Source organism: Nicotiana tomentosiformis, chromosome 2, assembly GCF_000390325.3.
Source record: "Nicotiana tomentosiformis chromosome 2, ASM39032v3, whole genome shotgun sequence".
Lineage (NCBI taxonomy): Eukaryota > Viridiplantae > Streptophyta > Magnoliopsida > Solanales > Solanaceae > Nicotiana > Nicotiana tomentosiformis.
Window position 1 is genome coordinate 130892576 of NC_090813.1, and position 21503 is coordinate 130914078.

Genomic DNA, 21503 nt, shown 5'->3' on the forward strand with positions numbered 1-21503 from the left:
TGAACTTCCAGCATATTATGCTGTATCTCCAACACGCGAAAAGTTCTAGCATAATATACTGGAGATTGGAGCACCTATGTATGAACTTCCAGCATATTATGCTGGACCGGTATATTATACTGGAACTCCAATATATTATGCTGGAATATTTTCCGAATTTTGAACAGTGTTTTCGTTCAGATTTATCTTTACATAAAAAGTGGCTAAATTTTGATTATTTTTGAAACCGTGGTTATTTTTCAATTACCACTTGTAAATCTGGCTATTTTTGAATTTCGACTTCATTATTGAACATTGACTAATTTTCAGCCCATCACAAGTTTTGGAGCAATTTACTGATATTTGGCTGGCCCAAATCAGTAAGCCCATCCAATTTTGCTATTTTCAGGAATAACAGGAATACAAATCCTCTACGGATGGAAATGACCTCATTACGCACATTGCCTAATGGAGGATCACTAAAACCTGACAATCTCCGCCATTCTCAGATCGGTAAGCCCGTGAATTTTTGTTACTCAAAATATTTACAAAGTGCTGCAATTTCCAAGCATATACTCAGACCAGCTTTGAGATTCAATTCGGTCCGTCATCTCACTCACATTTCCAGTACTCCTATGGCTGATTCTACTTCTAGGTCTGCAATTACATTGTTTACCTTTCTTTTTGTTTTACTTTGTTATACATCTGTATATAAGCAGTTGATGCACTTGCACCTAGTGTCTCGTGCTCAAAATACAAATAAGCAATTGATGCGCGTGCTCCTACTTTCGGAATATATATGTTTAGAGGAAATTTAAAGATTTAAATATATATATATATATTTATCGTCGCGTGTTGTTTGTTTATCTTCTAGCTTTTTTCTGATTGAAATTGATTCTGCAAGTGTCTTAAGCAGGGTTGTACCGCAGCCTGAGTGTGGCGGACATGCTAAATCTGACAATGTGAGTCCTAATTTGACTGAAATTATAGTAATCCGTCATGGTGAAACGGAATGGAATGCCGATGGCAGAATTCAGGTCATTTCCTGCCTCGTTTTAGCTTTCTGCTGTCTTTTCTTTGCTAATGTGTCTGACTTTTTCTATCTGGAATTGTATTTTCTTAAAATTTTGGGGATCTATGCACAACAAAAGTGACATGCAAAACGTTATATTCCCTCCCTCCCATTTTATAAGGCCTTGTTTGACTGGTAACGGGTATAAAACAAGCCATGGGCATATGTGTAGCTATAAATTACCTCATTAAAGGTAAAATGAGAACTTTAAAGTTAATTGTTTCTAAATATAAAAATGTGTCGGTCTTTTTGGAACATACTAAAATGAAAAGTCTGCTACATAAAGTGTGATAGGGGAAGTATCTTGATTTTGGAGTATTTCTAATCTAGAAAACTCCTTTCACGCTAGCATTCCATCTAGTTTGTTACAATTGTCATAGCAAAATAGAGTGCTTAATCTAATGTTACCTTATTAAAAAAAAAAAAAAAATGTTTAGTCTCCATTGTCATTATTGCTCGTATTTAGTCCATCATCTATATTTTGGAATCAATTGAGGAATTCTGACTACCAAAATTTATGTTCGCCAGAAAATGTTTACCGAAAACATGTGAATGTATGCAAATAAAAAGACATCTCAAAATATTGAAAAGGTTTCATATGCATTCCATTGTTTGTAAATGTAATCTAAAAAAGCAACTTGTACCTCTATGGCTCTTTGTATACAGTTCGAAAGAACCCCTTGCTGCATCCCTGATGCAGTCCATTATTTGTAAATGTAATCTAAAAAATCCATTATTTTAGATTACAACCCATTATTTGACAAGAGTGGGTTGCTCTAGTTGTGAGCACCCTCCACTTCCAACCAAGAGGTTGTGAGTTCGAGTCAGCCCAAGAGCAAGGTGGGGGAGTTCTTGGAGGGAGGGAGCCGAGGGTCTATCGGAAACAGCCTCTCTACCCCAGGGTAGGGGTAAGGGCTGCGTATGCACTACCCTCCCCAGACCCCACTAGTGGGATTATACTGGGTGGTTGTTGTTCTAATCTAAAAAATCAACTTGTACCTCTATGGCTCTTTGTATAGTTTTGCTCATATCTAGTCTTTCACCTCTGTACCTCATTTCTCAATTGCAATAGTTAATACGTTTAGGTATCATTTTCCATCACCAGAGATTGGTAAGGATTTGCATCAGGGATGCAGCAAGGGGTTCTTTCGAACTGTTAAAATACTGACTTCATCCTCATTTACATTCATGTGACGATTACATGGTCTTTGGAGAATGAGCTCCTATTGTTAGATCACCTCAGAATTGGTTGGGAAAAGATAGATGAAATACTATGCAATTGCTCTTATTAATAAACATAAGGGACTAAATGTGTATATTTTTCTTTTCGTAAATGTGACCAAGTTTTTCATTACTTATATATTGACATCATATTATAGTTTTTCGGCAAAACAATTGAATTCCAGTGATTGGAATTCTTCATATTGCAAAAAATACGTGAGGCGATAAATTTTAGCAAAATTATCTACCATGTGCTCTTGTTTTAACATTTTTAAAATTTCTTCTCGCTAATTTTGAGCTGCCTCGTTTCTTCTCCTCTAACTCATATATAAGACTTAAATGTCCTAGTTCGCTGGGAATGATAACCGGTTTATTGAAAACCTCATTGAGATTGTTACATTGTACATGAAGGATCAGATCTAAACATAGAGGATATATTAGTTTCATTTTACATAAACCCATAAATAAAGCAATTTGCTCTAAATATGAAGACTCTCATTTAATTTTGAGATTACACTAATCATTCAATTTCATTTCAAAGACCTTCACAGCATTAACTTCCTTTGAGGAACAACTCGGAATCACCTTGCTTATTTATATAAAAGTGAAACAAATAGTACATTTACCTTTTAATTAGACTGAAGTATAGTGTTTTTACTTTTATCGTTCAAGTTTCTTTATATGACCTGCAGAAAACTGTAAACCTACAGTAGCTGCGTTAATTATTATATCAATTGACACTTTAGGTGTAGAATGTTTCCTTTCTTTATTATCGAAGAATTAAAAATTTGTACAATGGTTCCATTTTTTCAAAAAAGATATTCCTTACTTTGCTAATTATATTGGCAATGTAAAGGATATGTACTTTGCCATGTCCAATATTCCACCCAGAACACCGCCCAGAAAAACATAAGCCCCACTTGCCTCAGAAAGCGTGTGAAAAAGGTGGAAGACTGAAGGTCATTCAGTAAAAGCTGTGACAGGGGAACCATTCATTGTAGGGTAGATACACATGTTTTAGCCAGATAGCTGCAATTTGATAAACTGTGTCGGTGTTTTAATGGGAAGATGTCAATGGTGCGATGCTTCTTAAAGATTGAAGATGATAAAGTACAACCTCATAAAGCTAAAATGGCATATGTAAAACCAGAGGAAACACAGATAGAAAAATTTCAAAAACCTACACCTAAGGTGGTTGAAAGTCCTTGACGATTGGGTGCAATATGTTATGTAATACTCTCCCTGTTGGTGTATGATTCTATGGGACAAATCGTATTCACTTGAACTTCTTGTAAATTGTCAGCATTTGGCCTTTTATGGTAAATCCTATAACAATATATGGATCATAACGAGAGGATGCGATAACTGATACTTGTTTCATCTATTAACCAGGGGCATTTAGATGTCGAATTAAACGACAGCGGGAGGCAGCAAGCTATGGCGGTAAGTCACTGTAGGACAGTATTTGTTTGTTAGTATTTCACTTAAATGCTTTGAACTGTTGGGATGTATACTACACCCTCATATAATTTTTGAGATGGACACATGAATTTGAAAGAGAAGAAAGGTCTTATGGCTTCACGCTTGGCTTAAGTACCAAATTTGTTTCCCCTTCTCTCTGTCTATCCTTTTGCTGCCAATCTTTGCCATTAGTGGGCGTAGCCCGTAGGTATGTTTTCTCACCTCGTTATGAACAATATGTGTAATGAACTTATATTAATGTGATTGTGAAAAGATTCAACTCCTCAGATATCACTATGTTGGCTGTTGAACAGAAGTTAAGTGAGATAATCTGTTTCCCTTTTTTATTCTCTTTGTTTTCATGATGGGGATTGGGGGTGGGGGTTGGGACTTGGGATGTTACAGTTTCCCAGCTTAAAAACTTTTAAGGGAGTTATATGAACTTCAACCTTTTGTTTATTTCATTTCATTTTTCATTTTCTTTTTCGGCGTTTTGGTGCAATGCCTGAAGCTAATTTCTTGAAGGTGGCAGCCCGGCTCTCTAGGGAGCCAAGGATCTCTGTCATATATTCATCTGACTTGAAACGGGCACATGAGACAGCAGAGACAATAGCAAGGAGTTGTGGGGGTCTAGAGGTATGAATTCACTATAAATTTGCATTGTCAGAATTGAGACTAGAGATATAAATTCAAATTCATCACATCTTTCACATCATGTCTGATTGTGTATTTTTGGTTTTGTTACTCAATTGGATAATGCGATAAATGAGAAACTTCTGCAAGTTCTTTAACTTATTAGTTAGTATATGGAAGAAAGTTTGCAGCAACTGTTTCATGATATCTATTTTACTTTCAAAATCACTTTCTTTTATCATTTGTTTTCGAACTATATTTTTCCTGAATACTCTTGTTTTTCCCAGTAATCAACCTGTGGTATCAGTTCTGTTTCAACTGTTTAGAGACTTTTGTTGTGGAATTCCTACTGCTTTTAACTTTCACCCTTTCTTGAAATTTTATTATGTAGCTTTACCTTTTCTATGAAGCCATCACAACTAAGCTATTGTTGCTTCACTTCTTTTTCTTGTTAATGTGATTGTTATGAGCATGAGCAGAGGAGTTCAGTGATTCTGTTATATGTTGTTGTCCATTGATGTTCTCTGTATGCTCTAAGGAATTGTATGATATAGCTCTTAGCCTCTTAGTAAGAAGGTCTTCCATAGTTCCATAGATGGATATTAACTCGAAAATAACATGCAATAATATGAGGTAAAATATGCTTGAGAGGCCAAGAAAGGGTTAGTTGATATTCAAGATCTATGGTATGAGTCTATCTTCTGATTCAGTCAAGCTTAGATTCCGGAGGCAATATAAGCTCATTAACAATGTTAACGAGCAATGTGGAACAGATGCAATTCTCTGATATGCATGGATATGAGGGAGGGAGAGGGAGGTGTTGAGGGTTTTATAGCTGTTTGTAATCTCAGATAAAGCTGACTACCAAACATATTGGAGTAAAATAGTTACTTGTATGTCTCGGTTTGTGCTTAATATAGGTCATTAAAGATCCAGACCTTCGAGAGAGACATCTAGGAGATCTTCAAGGTATTTCTCTCCGTGAAGCAGCCCAAAGCCAACCGATGGCTTATAAGGCTTTTCTATCTGACCGGAGTGACCAAGTAATTCCAGTGAGTATTCCTTTTCTCCTTTTACTATTACTGCCATGATCAGCTTTATCCTAATTCATTTGAATAAACTTGTAGTCATATTAAAAATGTGCTTTCTTCAATTTGCTTATTTCTTTATTTCTTCTTTTTGGCAATTCGATCTGCTTCGTCACATATACATGTAATAAATATGAGCTCTAAATTGGCAAATCGACCTAAAATCCATCTTCAAATGTAAGTGTTAACTGCCAGAGGTGTAACCAAGTTAGAATCTGGATTCCTTGGGCATAGGATCGAGCACCCACTCCCAAGGTAAAAAAAGAAAAAAGAGGGGAAGGAACATAAATTGCATGATCTAGTCTATCTTATGAAGGGTTTGCATGTATTCAATTCTCCCACAACTTATTTGCAGGGAGGAGGAGAAAGTTTAGATCAACTTTATCAACGGTGCACTTCTTGTTTACAGAGGATTGCAAAGAAGCACAGAGGTATTCTTTTAACTATTGGATTGATAAAAGAGTGATACATCACAAAGATGTTTTTTTTGGCATTGAAATGTGTATTTACCATGTAGGAGAACGAGTAGTTGTGGTATCTCATGGGGGTGCAATCAGAGCACTTCACAGGCGGGCTTCCCCGCATAGGCGGTCTAAAAGTAAGATCTGGAATACATCTGTCGGTATACTTCACTTGTCTGATAAGGATGATTGGACTATTAAACTCTGGGCCGACATAAGTCATCTCAACGAGACAGGATTTCTGGACTCGGGTTTTGGTGGGGACAAAACTTCGGGTTGATTTTGCATGCCACTCTCAACGTTCCGTTTGCTGGCAAAGAAGTACTTTACATTGTTTGGCATAAATGAAAATATAGAATTATTTATGTCACCCTGTTCGATAGCTTCCTCACTAGATATAATTCAAACCTCTAGAATGTGGATGAGATGATGACCTGCAGTATACGTTTTGACATTATGTAGAAGGCTAGATCCCTTCTGACTTGCAAATGGGACATTGCGCATCTTTGATAGTTGCCATTCTCTTTGGTGGAATAATTATTTATGAACTTGCAGTAGTCAATGTTTATAGGAGAAGACAAAGGCTTTTGTTGAATCATTCGAGTGATAAAGTCATGCCCCGCGTATATAGTATCTGCTTACCACAAGTTATTAATGTTTTTATCAATGTACATTACATATGTAGTTGTTTGACCAAATAGGCATTTGTCCCAACTGTCTATAGCAATTATTTAGACCAAATAAATTATGAAAGCACAAACTTAGTAACATGCAATCAGTATATGGGTGATGAACTATCAAAGCGACCAACTAACGTTTCCTGCTGAGGATCAATCTACAATACTGAGGTGAAGATATTAGTCGTGAGATCTGAATATCTGTAAGTTTTATGCTATCATATTTGTAGACAAATTATGACGTACTAAAGTTACTGAAAAGAAAACTTGCCTAGCAGTGTCAGAATCAAGGTAAGACGTCCAAAATGAAAAGTGCACTTCTTCCAGCTGCTGGTCCCAGTCTTCCCACCAAAGGATTGAAGTAAGATTTGACAGCTTAAAGTTTCAAAGGCAGCTTAATTGTGCCAAATACATTAGAAAATGACCGTAGCAGTGCTGGGTCACCTGCACTGCAATATTTGAAGTCTGAATTAAAGGTGTTAAACAGGCCGGGCTAGCCGATTTGACAACATGGTTCGACCCAATACAGCCCGGGTCAGCTCGAGTTAGCCCGATCCGGTAAGGGGCGGGACAGGTTGGCTTGTGTAAGGGGGTTGGTCCGGACGGGGTCGGGCTTTTTTTGGTTACTAGTGCCCCAGAACTCGGCTAGCCCGTTCAGGAGTTATCGAGTTTTTACTCGGTTCCAGTCCGGTAACTGTTACACTTTTTTTTTCTTATAAAAAAAATCTGACCGTTGCCAACGGTTAAAATCTGGGAAGACCGTTGGCCAATGGCTCTTTTTCGCAAAAATGGCGATTTTGGCCTACTCGATTAAAAAAATAGCCTCCACCCCTAATAATTGATAAATTACATCTTTAACATTTTAAAAACTATAAATAGCCTCTTTCTTCTTCATTTTTTCTCACAATTTGCTCTCTTCTTCTACTCTAATTCTCTCTTGATTATTGTATTGCTCTCAATTAAGTGTTATTTTAAGTTTTATCAATTTTTTTAAGGTATCCGCTATAAAATTACAATTATCAAGTGAATTGTAGTATTATCAAATTTCAATTGAAGTGTGATATTATAAATTTACAAGTGAAGTGAGTGGGTTTTCAATTTTCAAATCTCAAATTTAGTGCGGCATCCTGGACTGACGCTACACTCGTTCCATCTTTTTCTCTTCTTTGATGTTCATTTTTATTTTATTATTTAGAATTATTAATTTAATTTTTTTAAAAAAAATTAATTTGCATGATGGATATATCTAGAGCAGCCAAAAAAACGTGTACTGGTAGGGGTGGTACTAGTAAGAGTAAAAAAATAAGAGGTGATTCTTCTACTAGCTTTACACATGTTTCTGAAAGTTCACCTGAAAATATAAATATAGATTATGAGCGACTACAAGAAGATTATGGTATAGATGATACTATAAATAACATTGAGTCACCTGATAATCTTGAAACACCAGCACCTACACCTGGTACTGCTAGTCAAACTACTAAGGGTGACGCTAGTATGAGTAGGTCTCCTCTCCTGTCATGGCCCAAAATCTCAATCTCGGGGTCATGATGGCGCCTAACATCTACTTGCTAAGCAGGCCTACGTGAACTGAAAATTTATCGATTTTTAACAATTTATGACAATTTATTAACAATGGAACAATATGAGTCTGAAGTATAGTATAATAATTGGTGTCACGAGTATATGGACATCTAGAGTGCTACAAACATGGTCTGAATAAAATACACTAATTGGAAATTAAAAAAAAAACAGTAAAGATAGGAGGGAAGGGTACTTCAGGTCTGTGAATACTGTGCAGCTGTACCTCAAGTCCCTGTCAACGACTGGATTCGAGCAAATCTACTGAACGCCGCTACGACTCACTCCGAAATCTACACAAGAAGTGCAGAGTGTAGTATGAGTACAACCGACCCCATGTACTCTATAAGTGTCAAGCCTAACCTCGATGAAGTAGCGACGAGGCTAAGACGGGCCACTTACAATAACCTGTACTAATGATAATAATAACATGGAAAGAAAACATGAATGAAAGTAAAGCAGTTAATTTATAAAAATGAACTCAACCTCACAATCAGAGAACCCAAAATAACAGACCTCGTAATTTCATATACAAATGCTGAAAACTAACACAATAACAATAACGAGTACAATACACACAATCCATTACGGCGCGCAACCCAATCTCACCGTACATATACAATCCTCCCTTATTTCATCATAGCATCATTTATCAATATCAAGAATCACGTATATAATTCGTAGCAGCGCGCAACCCGATCCCACCGTACCATCATAATCAATATCATAATTCTTCCTTATTTCGCCATATCATCATTTATCAATACCAAGTATTACGTACACAAACCGTTGCGGGGCGCAACCCGATCCCACCATATCGTCATTTATCAATATCATAATCCTCCCTTATTCCACCATATCACAAACCGTTGCGCCGTGCTACCCGATCCACAAACAATTTCAATAAACGTAAATAATCTAATAACTCAATTTACAAGAAGTTTCTACAATCAAAGAGTATAAGTGCAAGGCAATAAAGGAACCACATAATAATCAGAGGAATGCAATAAATATTATAAAAATAACAGGACAAGTAAATCACGTGACAATTAAGGTGTGCAAGTAAAACAGTTAAGGCAAGTAGCAATTAAGCACGGAGTCAAGGAAGGGACGATCAATTCGATACAAGAATAATTAAATAACAAATAACAAATTACGGCATATAAAGCAATTAAAGCATGTAACAATTAAGGCATGGAATAAAATAAGTCATGAAATAACGAGAAACATGAAAACAAATATCTTAACGGCGTATATTCACTCATCACCTCGCATATATATTGTTTTCTCACACAATCCATATAACACATGATACAAATTTCCTAATTCCCTCAAGTCAAGGTTAGACCCAACACTTACCTCACTCCGCAATCAAATCAAAGCTCAACCGGGCCATTCCTCTAAAATTCGCCTCCAAGCTAATCGATCAAACCAAATATAGTTCAAACAATTCAAAATAAGCTTTAGAAACTACCCACGAGTGAAAAAGATTAAATCTTTAATGATTTTGAAAAAATTTAACAAAAGTTGATCCAGGGCCCGCTTGGTCAAAACCCGAGATTCAGACCAAAACTCGATTACCCATTTACCTTCGAGCTTGGTTATGTGATTAGTTTCGAAATTTGACCTCAATTCGAGGTATAAATCTCAATTTTACAAAAACCCCAAATTCTACCCAAATCCCTAATTTCCACCATGAAAGAGCATAGATTAAAAGTTAAAAATTAATGGGTGTTGATGAAAATGGAAGAAAACGAATTAAAATCTACTAACCTATGAAGTGGAGATGAAACTCCCCTTCAAAATTGCCTCTAGGCCGAGCTTAAATTTGGAGATGGTGAAAAATGAAGAAATCTCGACTTTGGGATATTTAATTCACTGGGCGTCAGGCGTTCTTCGCGTTCACGAAGGGCCTGACGCGTTCGCGATGCACACCAACCATAATGGCCTACGCGTTCGTGATGTTCCTTACGCGTTCATGAAGGATTCTCCACCCTAGCCTTCGCATTCATGAGCCATGGCTCGCATTCGTGTAGAGTAATAGTGATGTCCATTCCTAGGTCCCCTTAACCCTACGCGTTCGCAATGGCCTGGTCGCGTTCGCTAAGGGAAACCCCTCCAGTGCTTCACGTTCGCGGCCTAGACATCGCATTCACGATGAAGAAATACGCCCCCAGCCCAACTTCACCTTCGCGATTGCGAGAGTAGCTTCGCGATCGCGAAGCACAAAATGACAGACACCAGATATCAGCAAACCTGCAGTTATCCAAGTCCAAAAATCGATCTGTAACCTATCCGAAACTCACCTGAGCCCCCGGGCTCCAAATCAAATATGCACACAAGTGTAACAACATCATACAAATTCGCTCGCATGATCAAAATACCAAAATAACACCTAGAACCACGAATTAGACATCAAAATATATGAAAATTTCAAAAAAACTTAAGAACTTTCAAATTTACAACTGGACGTCTAAATCACGTCAAATTAACTCCGTTTTGCACCAAATTTTTCGGACAAGTCATAAATAGTTAAATAAACCTATAGCAAGTTTTGGAACCAAAATCCGAGCCCGATAGTAACAAAGTCAACTTACGTTCAAACTTAGGAATTATTTAAACTTTCAAATTGCTAGTTTTTAACAAGTCATGTTAAATCAAGTTAGGGACTTTCGAATTCAATTCCAGGCATACGCTCAAGTCCCAAATCATGACACGGGCCCACTAAGACCATCAAAATACCAATCTGGGTCCGTTTACACAAAATGTTGATCGTAGTCAACTCAAATCATTTTAAGGCAAAATTCACATTTTCTTTAATTTCTCACATAAAGATTTTCCGGAATAAAACCCGGACTGCGTACGCAAATCGAGAATCGCTAAACAGGGCTAATCGAGGCCTCTAAACACAGAGATAAAGGATAAAACTTAAAATGACCTATCAGGTCATCACATTCTCCACCTTTAAAATAAACATTCATCCTCGAACAAACATAGAAAGGTACCTGGACTTGTGAAAAGGTTTGGGTATCTATTCTGCATGTCGGACTCAGACTCCCACGTGACTGCCTCGATCGGCTGACCTCTCCACTGCAATCGAACTGAAGGATAACTCTTAGATCTCAACTTCTAGACCCGCTGGGCTAGGATGGCCACTGACTCCTCCTCATAAGTCAAATCCTTGTCCAATTGGATTGAGCTGAAATTTAATACTCCCTCCGTTTTAATTTATGTAAACCTATTTTCTTTTTAGTCTGTTCCAAAAAGAATGACCTCTTTCCTTATTTAAAAATAATTTACCTTTATACAATGATTTATAGCCACACAAAATATATGTGCCTCATACACCACAAGTTCAAAAGTCTTCTCTCTTTTCTTAAACTCCGTGTCCAGTCAAATGAGTTCATATAAATTAAAACGGATGGAGTATGTGGGACGGATCACCGTGATACTTCCAGAGCATAGAGACATGGAACACTGGGTGGATTGCTGATAAACTAGGTGGCAATGGAAGCTTGTAGGCCACCTCACCCACTCTCTTAAGAATCTCAAAAGGTCTGATATACCTAGGGCTCAACTTTCCCTTCTTTCCGAATCCTCATCACACCCTTCATGGGTGAAACCCAAAGCAATACCCTCTCTCCAACCATGAATGCAACATCACGAACTCTCTGATCGGTATAACTCTTCTGCCTAGACTAAGCTATGCGAAGTTGATCCTGAATCATCTTGACCTTTTTCAAGGCATCCTGAACCAAATCGGTACCCAACAACCGAGCCTCTCTTGGCTCAAACCAATCAACTGGTGAACGACACCGTCTCCCGTATAATGCCTCATAGGGAGCCATCTGAATATTCGATTAGTAGCTGTTGTTGTTGGCAAACTCCACAAGCGGCAAGAACTAATCCCAAGAACCCTTGAAATCCACAATGCAGGCTCGAAGCATTTCCTCCAAAATCTGAATGGTGCGCTCGGACTGTCCGTCCTTCTGGGGGTAAAATGATGTACTCAACTCAAATCGTGTGCCTAACTCACGTTGTACGGACCTCAAGAAGGGCGAGGTGAACTGCGTATCTTGATCAGAAATGATTGACACCGGAACATCATGAAGACGAACGATCTCGCGAATATAGATCTCAACCAACCGCTCCGAAGAATAGGTAACTGCAACTGGAATGAAATGTTCCGACTTGGTCAACCTGTCTACAATGACCCATACTACGTTGAATTTCTTCGAAGTCTATAGGAGCCCAACAATAAAATCCATGGTAATATGCTCCCACTTCCACTCGGTAATCTCAAGCTTCTAAAGCAAACCGCCAGGCCTCTGATGCTCGTACTTTACCTGCCAATAATTTAAACACTGAGCCACATATGCGACTATATCCTTCTTCATTTTTCTCCACTAATAATGCTGCCTCAAATCCTGATACATCTTGGCGGCACCCAGATGAATGAAATACCGCGAACTGTAGGCCTCCTCAAGAATCAACTCACGAATCCTATCAGCATTGGGCACACAAATCTGACCCTACATCCGCAATACCCTATCATCTCCAATAGCAACCTGATTGGAACCACTGTGCCACACCGTGTCCTTAAGGACGAAAAAATGGGGGTCGTCATACTGACGCTATCTGATGCTCTCATACAAAGAAGATCGAGAGATTGTGCAAGCTAGGACACGACTGGGCTCTGGAACATCTAACCTCATGAACTGATTGGCCAAAGCCTGAACATCTGATGCTAGTGGTCTCTCACCAACTGAAATATACGCAAGGCTACCCATACTCATAGCCTTTCTACTCAAGTCATCGTCCACCACATTGGCCTTCCCAGGATGATACAAAATGGTGATATCATAGTCTTTCAACATGTCCAACCACCTCCGCTACCTCAATTTGAGATCCTTTTGCTTGATTAGATACTGTAGACTCCGATAATCCATGAACACCTCACACGACACGTCGTAGAGGTAATGCCTCCAAATCTTCAGTGCATGAACAATGGCTACTAACTCTAAGTCGTGAACATGGTAATTTTTCTCATGCACCTTCAACTACTGCGATGCATACGCAATCACCCTACCATCCTGCATCAATACTGCACCGAGCCCAATACGCGATGAATCACAATACACCATATAGGATCCTGAACCTGTAGGGAATACCACCATTGGCGCCGTAGTCAATGGAGTCTTGAGTTTCTAAAATCTCAACTCACACTCATCCGACCACTTGAATGGAGCACCCTTATGGGTCAACCTAGTCAATGGGGCTGTTATGGATGAAAACCCCTCCACGAACTGGCGATAATAACCCACCAAACCCATGAAACTTCAAATCTCTGTAGCTGATGTAGGTCTAGACCAGTTCTGAACTGCCTCAATCTTCTTAAGATCCACTTTTATGCCCTCGGCCGATACAACATGCCCCAAAAGGCGACCGAGTCTAACCAAAATTCACACTTTGAAAACTTGGCATATAACTGACTATCTCTTAGTGTCTGAAGCATAACTCGAAGATATTTCTCATGCTCCTCTTAAATGTAGGAGTAGATCAAGATATCATCAATGAATATGATCATAAAAGAATCCAAATAGGTCTTAAATACCCGGTTCATCAAATCCATAAATGTTGCTGGGGTATTTGTCACCCCAAATGACATTACTAGGAACTCATAATGCCTATAGTGAGTCCGAAAAACTGTCTTAGGGACATCCGATGCCCTAATCTTCAACTGATAGTAGCCAGACCTCATATCAATCTTCGAAAACACTTGGCACCCTGAAGCTGGTCAAATAAATTATCAATCCTCGGCAACAGATACTTGTTATTGATAGTGAATTTGTTCAATTGCCTATAGTCTATACATATCCTCATCGAACTATTTTTCTTCTTCACGAACAACACGGGCGCACCCCAAGGTGAGACACTAGGTCTAATGAATCCCTTATCAAGTAAGTCTTGCAACTTCTCCTTCAGTTCCTTCAACTCAAGCGGGGCCATACGGTATGGTAGAATAGAAATTGGCTGAGTGCGTGGAGCCAAGTCAATACAGAAGTCAATATCTCTGTCGGGTGGCATCTCCGACAAGTCTACAGGAAACACCTCTGGAAACTCACGCACAACAGGTGCCGACTCCATGGAAAAAACATCCGCGCTAGAATCGTGAATATATGCCAAATAAGCTAGGCATCCCTTCTCGATCATATGACGAGCCTTCACAGAAGATATAACCATGCTGATAGAATGGATAAGAGTTCCTCTCTACTATAATCGAGGCAACCCTGACATGGATAAGGTCACCATCTTGGCGTGACAGTCCAATATAGCATGGTATGGTGGTATAGAAATGGGCTGAGTGTCCGGAGCCAAATCAATACAGAAATTAATATCCCTGTCGGATGGTATCCCCGGCAGGTCTGCAGGAAACACCTCTGGAAACTCACGAACAAGTGGCACTGAATCCATGGATGGAACCTCTGCACTAGAATCATGGACATAGGCCAAATAGGCTAAACACCCCTTCTCGACCATACGTCGAGCCTTCACATAAGAAATAACTCTGTTGGTAGAGTGGCCAGGAGTACCCCTACACTCTAATTGAGGCAAACCCGGCATGGCTAAGGTCACCATCTTGGCGTGACAGTCCAATATAGCATGATAAGGTGACAACCAATCCATACTGAAGATGACATCAAAATCTACCATTTCAAGAAGTAGAAGGTCTACACTAGTCTCAAGACCCCCAATAGTAACTACAAACGAGCGATAGACACGATCTACTATAATATAATCTCCCACAGGTGTGGACACATATACAAAAGCACTCAAAGAATCACGAGGCACAACTAGATATGCAGCAAAATAGGATGACATATAGGAGTAAGTAGATCCCGAATCAAATAGAATTGAAGCATTCCTATGGCAAACAGGAACAATACATGTGATAATGCGTCAGATGACTCGGCCTCAGGCCTAGCTGGGAAAATATAACATCGGGGATGGGCCCCACTACTCTGAACTACATCTCTTGGATGACCTCTAGCTGGCTGGCCTCCCCCTCTAACAGCCTGACCTCTACCTCTAACGGCCTGACCCCCACCTTTGGCTGCCTGACCCCTGCCCTTAGCTGGCTAAGAGAGCGGTGGAGAAACCAATGCCGGAACCATGGCACGAGAACTCTATTGTGGCATGCTGCCCAATAACCTCGGACTTGACTTCCGGATGTGCCCAAAACCACCATGCTCAAAACACCCATCCTGCTGTTGTGGCTGCTAGAACTGAAGCTGGCCTGAACAGGCCGGATAACCATGGTTATAGCTCTGAACATAGCGTGTGACGCTTGGGGATTTTTAAATTGATGATATTTTGTTAACGAATTTCGTTGTCTACTATTCCTTATTCTATTGATCCTGTTGTATTCCATTCCTGCTTATGATTCCTGCATTTATTTATTGGACCACTAGTAAGTGTCAATGTCGACGCATCATCACTACTTCTCCGGGGTTAAGCTAGATACTTATTGGGTACGCGTTGATTTACGTACTCACGCTATACTTCTGCACTGAACGTGTAGGATCTGACATGTTTATTTGGCTGTCATCTTGGCGCGTAGGCGCAACTACTGAGGGGACTTTATGGTGAGTTGCTTCCTATGCTACGCACCGCAGCCCTCAAAGTCTCCATCTTACTTATTTACTTTATTCTGTCTATTTCATTTTTCAGATAGTTGCTGTATTATTATTGCACTCCTTAGCAGACGTTCATGCACTTGTGATGCCAGGTTTTGGGATGTTCCAGCATTTGTTTATGGTTTGCTTTACATTGACAAACTTTTACTTTATATTTTAACCAAAATGTATGTATCTACATTTTGTATCTATTGATCCTGTTGTATTCCATTCCTGCTTATGATTCCTGTATTTATTTATTGGACCACTAGTAAGTGTCAATGTCGACGCATCATCACTACTTCTCCGGGGTTAAGCTAGATACTTGCTGGGTATGCGTTGATTTACGTACTCATGCTATACTTCTGCACTGAACGTGTAGGATCTGACATGTTCATTTGTTTGTTATCTTGGCGCGTAGGCGCAACTGCTGATGGGACTTTATAGTGAGCTGCTTCCTATGCTACGCACCGCAGCCCTCAAAGTCTCCATCTTACTTGTTTACTTTATTCTATCTATTTCATTTTTCAGACAGTTGCTGTATTATTATTGCACTCCTTAGCAGACGTTCATGCACTTGTGATGCCAGGTTTTGGGATGTTCCAGCATTTGTTTATGGTTTGCTTTACATTGACAAACTTTTACTTTATATTTTAACCAAAATGTATGTATCTACATTTTGTATCTATTGATCCTGTTGTATTCCATTCCTACTTATGATTCCTGTATTTATTTATTGGACCACTAGTAAGTGTCAATGTCGACGCATCATCACTACTTCTCCGGGGTTAAGCTAGATACTTGCTGGGTACGCGTTGATTTACGTACTCATGCTATACTTCTGCACTGAACGTGTAGGATCTGACATGTTCATTTGTTTGTCATCTTGGCGCGTAGGCGCAACTGCTGATGGGACTTTATAGTGAACTGCTTCCTATGCTACGCACCGCAACCCTCAAAGTTTCCATCTTACTTGTTTACTTTATTCTATCTATTTCATTTTTCAAACAGTTGTTGTATTATTATTGCACTCCTTAGCAAACGTTCATGCACTTGTGATGCCAAGTTTTGGGATGTTCCAGCATTTGTTTATGGTTTGCTTTGCATTGACACACTTTTACTTTATATTTTATCCAAAATGTATGTATCTACGATTTTAATGCATTAATTTCTCTATCTAATAAGATTCATGATTTCAAAAATAATAAAATAAATAATTAAGTTAGTAGTTCACCGTTGGCTTGCCTAACGGCGACGTTGGGCGCCATCACAACCTATAGTGGGTTTTGGATCGTGACAACAAACACGTGCAACGCCATCACTATATATATATATATTTAGGATGTTAAATATACGTAGATTGTAAATAACAATAATCAACCACTAATACCGATCGAAATCAGTCAAAGTTCATAATTATTTTAAAAATAATTTTTTTATGGAGAAAAAAAATAATTGACATTGAGTGGGGAAAAAATTAAGATTTTCGACCTATATCAGTCGGAATTCTTGAAATTTTTAACTAAACTTTTTTTTGATAGATAATATGCAAGTCTGGCCAAGTTTTGGTCAAATATTGACCATTTTTCGACTGACATTGGTCGAAATTTTCAAATGTGTCAGATAAAGCAGAGTTTTGCGGGACCGCATTTTCCGATCGATGGTCGTCGGTATATTTATTTGAAATTTATTATTTGACTTTTGCGACCAATTTACTTATTTTTCGACCGATTTCCGTCGATTTTCTCTTTCGATCGATATGCTATGGACGATTTTTTGGCAGTTTTCTAGTAGTGAAATATCGAGGTAAATTTCAGAAAACTAATGTGTCAAGGCAATGACTAACTGTTTTAATAACCAGTCAGGAGCCAAGAATTTTTATAAGTTAATTCAAGAAAAAGGAATGCCTAAATCTAATGCATAATTAATGCATGTATATAATTAACGTTAATTCAGAAAAAATATCAACAGATCCATATTTATTACTACTATTGATTATACATTAACCAATCAAGCACTTCCATGCCACTGTACCATTTTAATCATTTAGATAGCATATTATGCGACAAAAACAATTGCGGACCAGTAAATGACGGCTAATTCTTTTCCTTTGGCCCCATATCGTAGATGACATATTGACATATCATAACCATATATGACAGACTGACACACACTCGGCCCCGCAGCTCCTGCCCTAGTTTTTCCGTTTGCGTTAATATGATTTAATTTAAGGAACTGGAAATGAAAGAGACATAGGAGAAAAGATGGAAGCCTTCTGAATTTCAGATCCGAATGTACAAAAAGCGCCTTTGTGTGTTCTCTACTAGAACACGATTCCCTTTTCTAGCCATGCAACTGTTGGGAGATAATATTAACCATACGGTTTAAACATAGTATTTTATTTTATTTTTTATGAAATAATTATTTATTTAATTTATTCAATTCAATAAAGTACCATTTTAAATAGATCATTTATTACATGTGTGCTGTTTTAGTTATGTAATAGACAATTTAGTGTATGGAGTCTTAGCTCATGCACATAAGATTAAATTATCGGTTCAAATAATTAATAAACTATGTTCACAATCAAAGATATTATTGGACAAAATATCTTGATGATTGTAACACAAGATTATGGTATAATTTGTCTCTATTATGGGAGTGATTTTACTCCGACTTCTTGTGCTAGTATACTTAGTATATATTGAACGAACAAAGTAGAGAAAAGATATTTTTGTACTGAATATATATAAAAAATATTTTCTCTAATTCATTAAATAAGCTTATACTCCTAATCTTGATATAATTATTATGATCAATGTAATTTATTTATTATTTTGATTTATCAAAAGGTACGACTCTATTCAGAGTTAGTGTATGCCTAATAGATTGGACAATAACGAATAAATTTGTGAAATAATAATTAGTTGATAGAATCCATGACTTGGTTTTGAGTTTGACGATACCCCTTTATGCGAGCTTATAAGTTTTCATGTGAAAATCCGGCCAGTGAATTTTGTATCCGTCACATGAAATAGTTTAAGCGAAATTATAAAGGATTTAATTAGTTGATTAAATTAAATTTTCAGTAATTTAATTTAATTAACTGGTATTTGAGATCTTAACACGGGGAGTTAAAATAAGTGCTACTGAATTTTTGAAATTCATATTGAGGAGTTCAATTGCAGTTTTTTTGGTGGAATAAACTGTAATTAATTATAGTAAGAATTAATTCATGATAATTTCGAATTAATGCTATAATTAATAGCCTCTTATTATTTCCGTGGTCCCTGCTATACCTAGTAAAAACCTAAACTTAACTTGGGTAAAAAGTGACTTGGAAGACAAGTCATCCGCTAGAGTTAGAGTAGGATTCTACTTGTGCAAGTAGAATCCTACACGTTCTTGGAGAAGATTTTTGGCCAAAAACTAGTCTACTTAAGGAAGACTAATTTCACCCGATAACTCACTTTTTAGAGTTGTATTGTTCTTGTCCACTCAAAGCAAATTCATACAAGGTTTTACTAGGCATATAGCAGAAGACTGCAACCCTGGATTCTAGCTGTGTGGAGAATTTGTGCAACGATTTCAAGAGGTTAGTGCTTCTAATCTAGCAATTATAGCATTGTCTAGTTTACATGTATTTGATGCCTGGATTGTTTGCTTGCTTCTGCTACGCATGTTCTAACAATTGGTATTAGACGCCGTCTTACATCTAACTAGATAATGCAATACAACATGAATAGAGTAATATTAAAACGTATTGTTTAATGATACATGTTTGGTATGATTATTCTATGTCAAAAACGTGATTGTATTTATTAGTATTTTAATTCTGAAATTATGAATTAATATACATATGCATAAACAATGGTGTTATATTTAATGACAATCTGTTTAATTATGTTTTTGATGAATAGCAGTGTTGGTTTTAATAAAAACGTGACTATTTTTTCAAAGTACTATTAAATCTGTAATTATGGATTAATACATATATGCATAAACAGTGGATTAATACTATTAATCTATTTTAGTTGTATTTTTTGTCCATAATCACAGTGTTATATTAATAAAAATGTGTCTGTTTGGAATGCTATTAGTTCTGAAATTATGGATTAATATACGAATTATGAACAGTAGCATTTGGAATGGTGAAAAGCATTCAACAATTCTGTTTGAACACGTTTTTATTAAATAATAATAAAAAATATTATTTTGAGTTATGAAATCGTATTTTAACATACATCAGTATATTATGTGATTTGAAACAGTCAAAATAATTAAAACCCTTAAAAACGCCAAAAATAGAATTCTACGAATAGGTCATGAATTTGGAATTCTGAAATTTTGTCGAACTCCGATTGACCTCAAATTTGGTAGGTTCATCGAAAACGGCTCAGTGAGCAATACACGTCAGTTTCGCTCATGAGTACGTCGATTTTTGGGCATTCGGGGTCGTTTAGATGGGTTTTTGGCCATTTTTCTATTTTCTGGAAATTTTATTTATAAAAGAAGTTTTCTTAAAAAGAAATCAGTGATGGTAGGATTCAATTCTCATATTTTTCAATCATGTTTTACAGTAATATAATGAATTTATATGTTGACATAGGTCTTCTTTCACATCGGATAAGTTCATTATAGATGATTACTGTAGTTTTACCTATAGTTATTTGATTACTTGTATTAACTCTCCAATTGAGTTACATGTTGATTCAATGAAACTAGTGTTTATAAAAGTGATATTTACCTATCTTAAATTAACAATTTACTCTCCATCTGAGTTGGTCCTGTTTTAATTTATGAGGTAAATATCTTACATAACTCATATATTTTGCATGAATAGTTAAGTTTTCCTAACGAATCTAACTATTCAATGAGCATGGTTATATATGTAATGTGCTATTTTTGAATTTAATTATCCTAAATACATAACTAATGATCTATTTAATGTGAATATCTCTCAGATTAACCATGTCTTCATTCAACCCACTTACCTCAATTTTGAATCAAAACAAGTTAGAAGGACCGAATTATGTTGACTGGAAAAGAAATCTTGATATTGTCCTAACTGTTGAAGGTTACAAATTTGTAATCACCGATGAGTGCCCAGAAAAACCTGAAAATGCTACTGATGATCAGGTTAAGGCCTATGACAAATGGTTCAAGGCTGATGAGATGGCACGATGTTACATTCTTACCTCTATGGCGAATGTTTTGCAACATCAGCATCAGTCTATGGGGTCGACTTACGACATGCTTGAAAGAATCAAAGAGATATTCAGTGAGCAAAATCGTGCGGCTAGGTAGACTGCCATGAAAGCCCTTTTGAACACCAAGATGGCTGAAGGATCATCGGTCAGGGACCATGTTCTGAAGATGATGAGTCTTCCGAATGAACTGGAGGTCCTTGGAGCTGTGATTGATAAGGAATATCAAGTTGAGATGGTCTTACAGACTCTGCCTGACAGTTTTCAACAATTTCGCTTGAACTATAACATGAACAAAATGAATTTGTCACTGGCGAAATTGTTGAATGAGCTGCAAGCGGCAGAATCTATTATCAAACAGCAAGCTCCAGTTGTGGCACTCAATGTTGAGAAAGCTTCAGTTTCTAAGTCGAAAGGCGGTAAGAAAAATAAGAAGGCCCAAAATGT

General features: G+C 37.5%; 1 protein-coding gene across 2 annotated transcripts; it reads left to right on the top strand.

The window, feature by feature from the left end:
* Positions 1–390: 390 nt before the first annotated feature.
* LOC104087060 (phosphoglycerate mutase-like protein 4) lies at positions 391–6541 on the top strand. 2 transcript variants are annotated; one of them, XM_009591453.4, is made up of 7 exons: positions 391–634; positions 884–1016; positions 3665–3715; positions 4259–4369; positions 5287–5418; positions 5810–5885; positions 5972–6541. In XM_009591453.4, the coding sequence occupies exons 1-7, from the start codon at positions 417–419 to the stop codon at positions 6193–6195; spliced, it is 945 nt and encodes a 314-aa protein (XP_009589748.4). In that variant the 5' UTR covers positions 391–416; the 3' UTR covers positions 6196–6541. The 2 variants fall into 2 exon arrangements, with proteins under 2 accessions (XP_009589748.4, XP_009589749.4); XM_009591454.4 differs by having other exon boundaries at positions 896–1016.
* The last annotated feature ends 14962 nt before the right edge of the window (positions 6542–21503 follow it).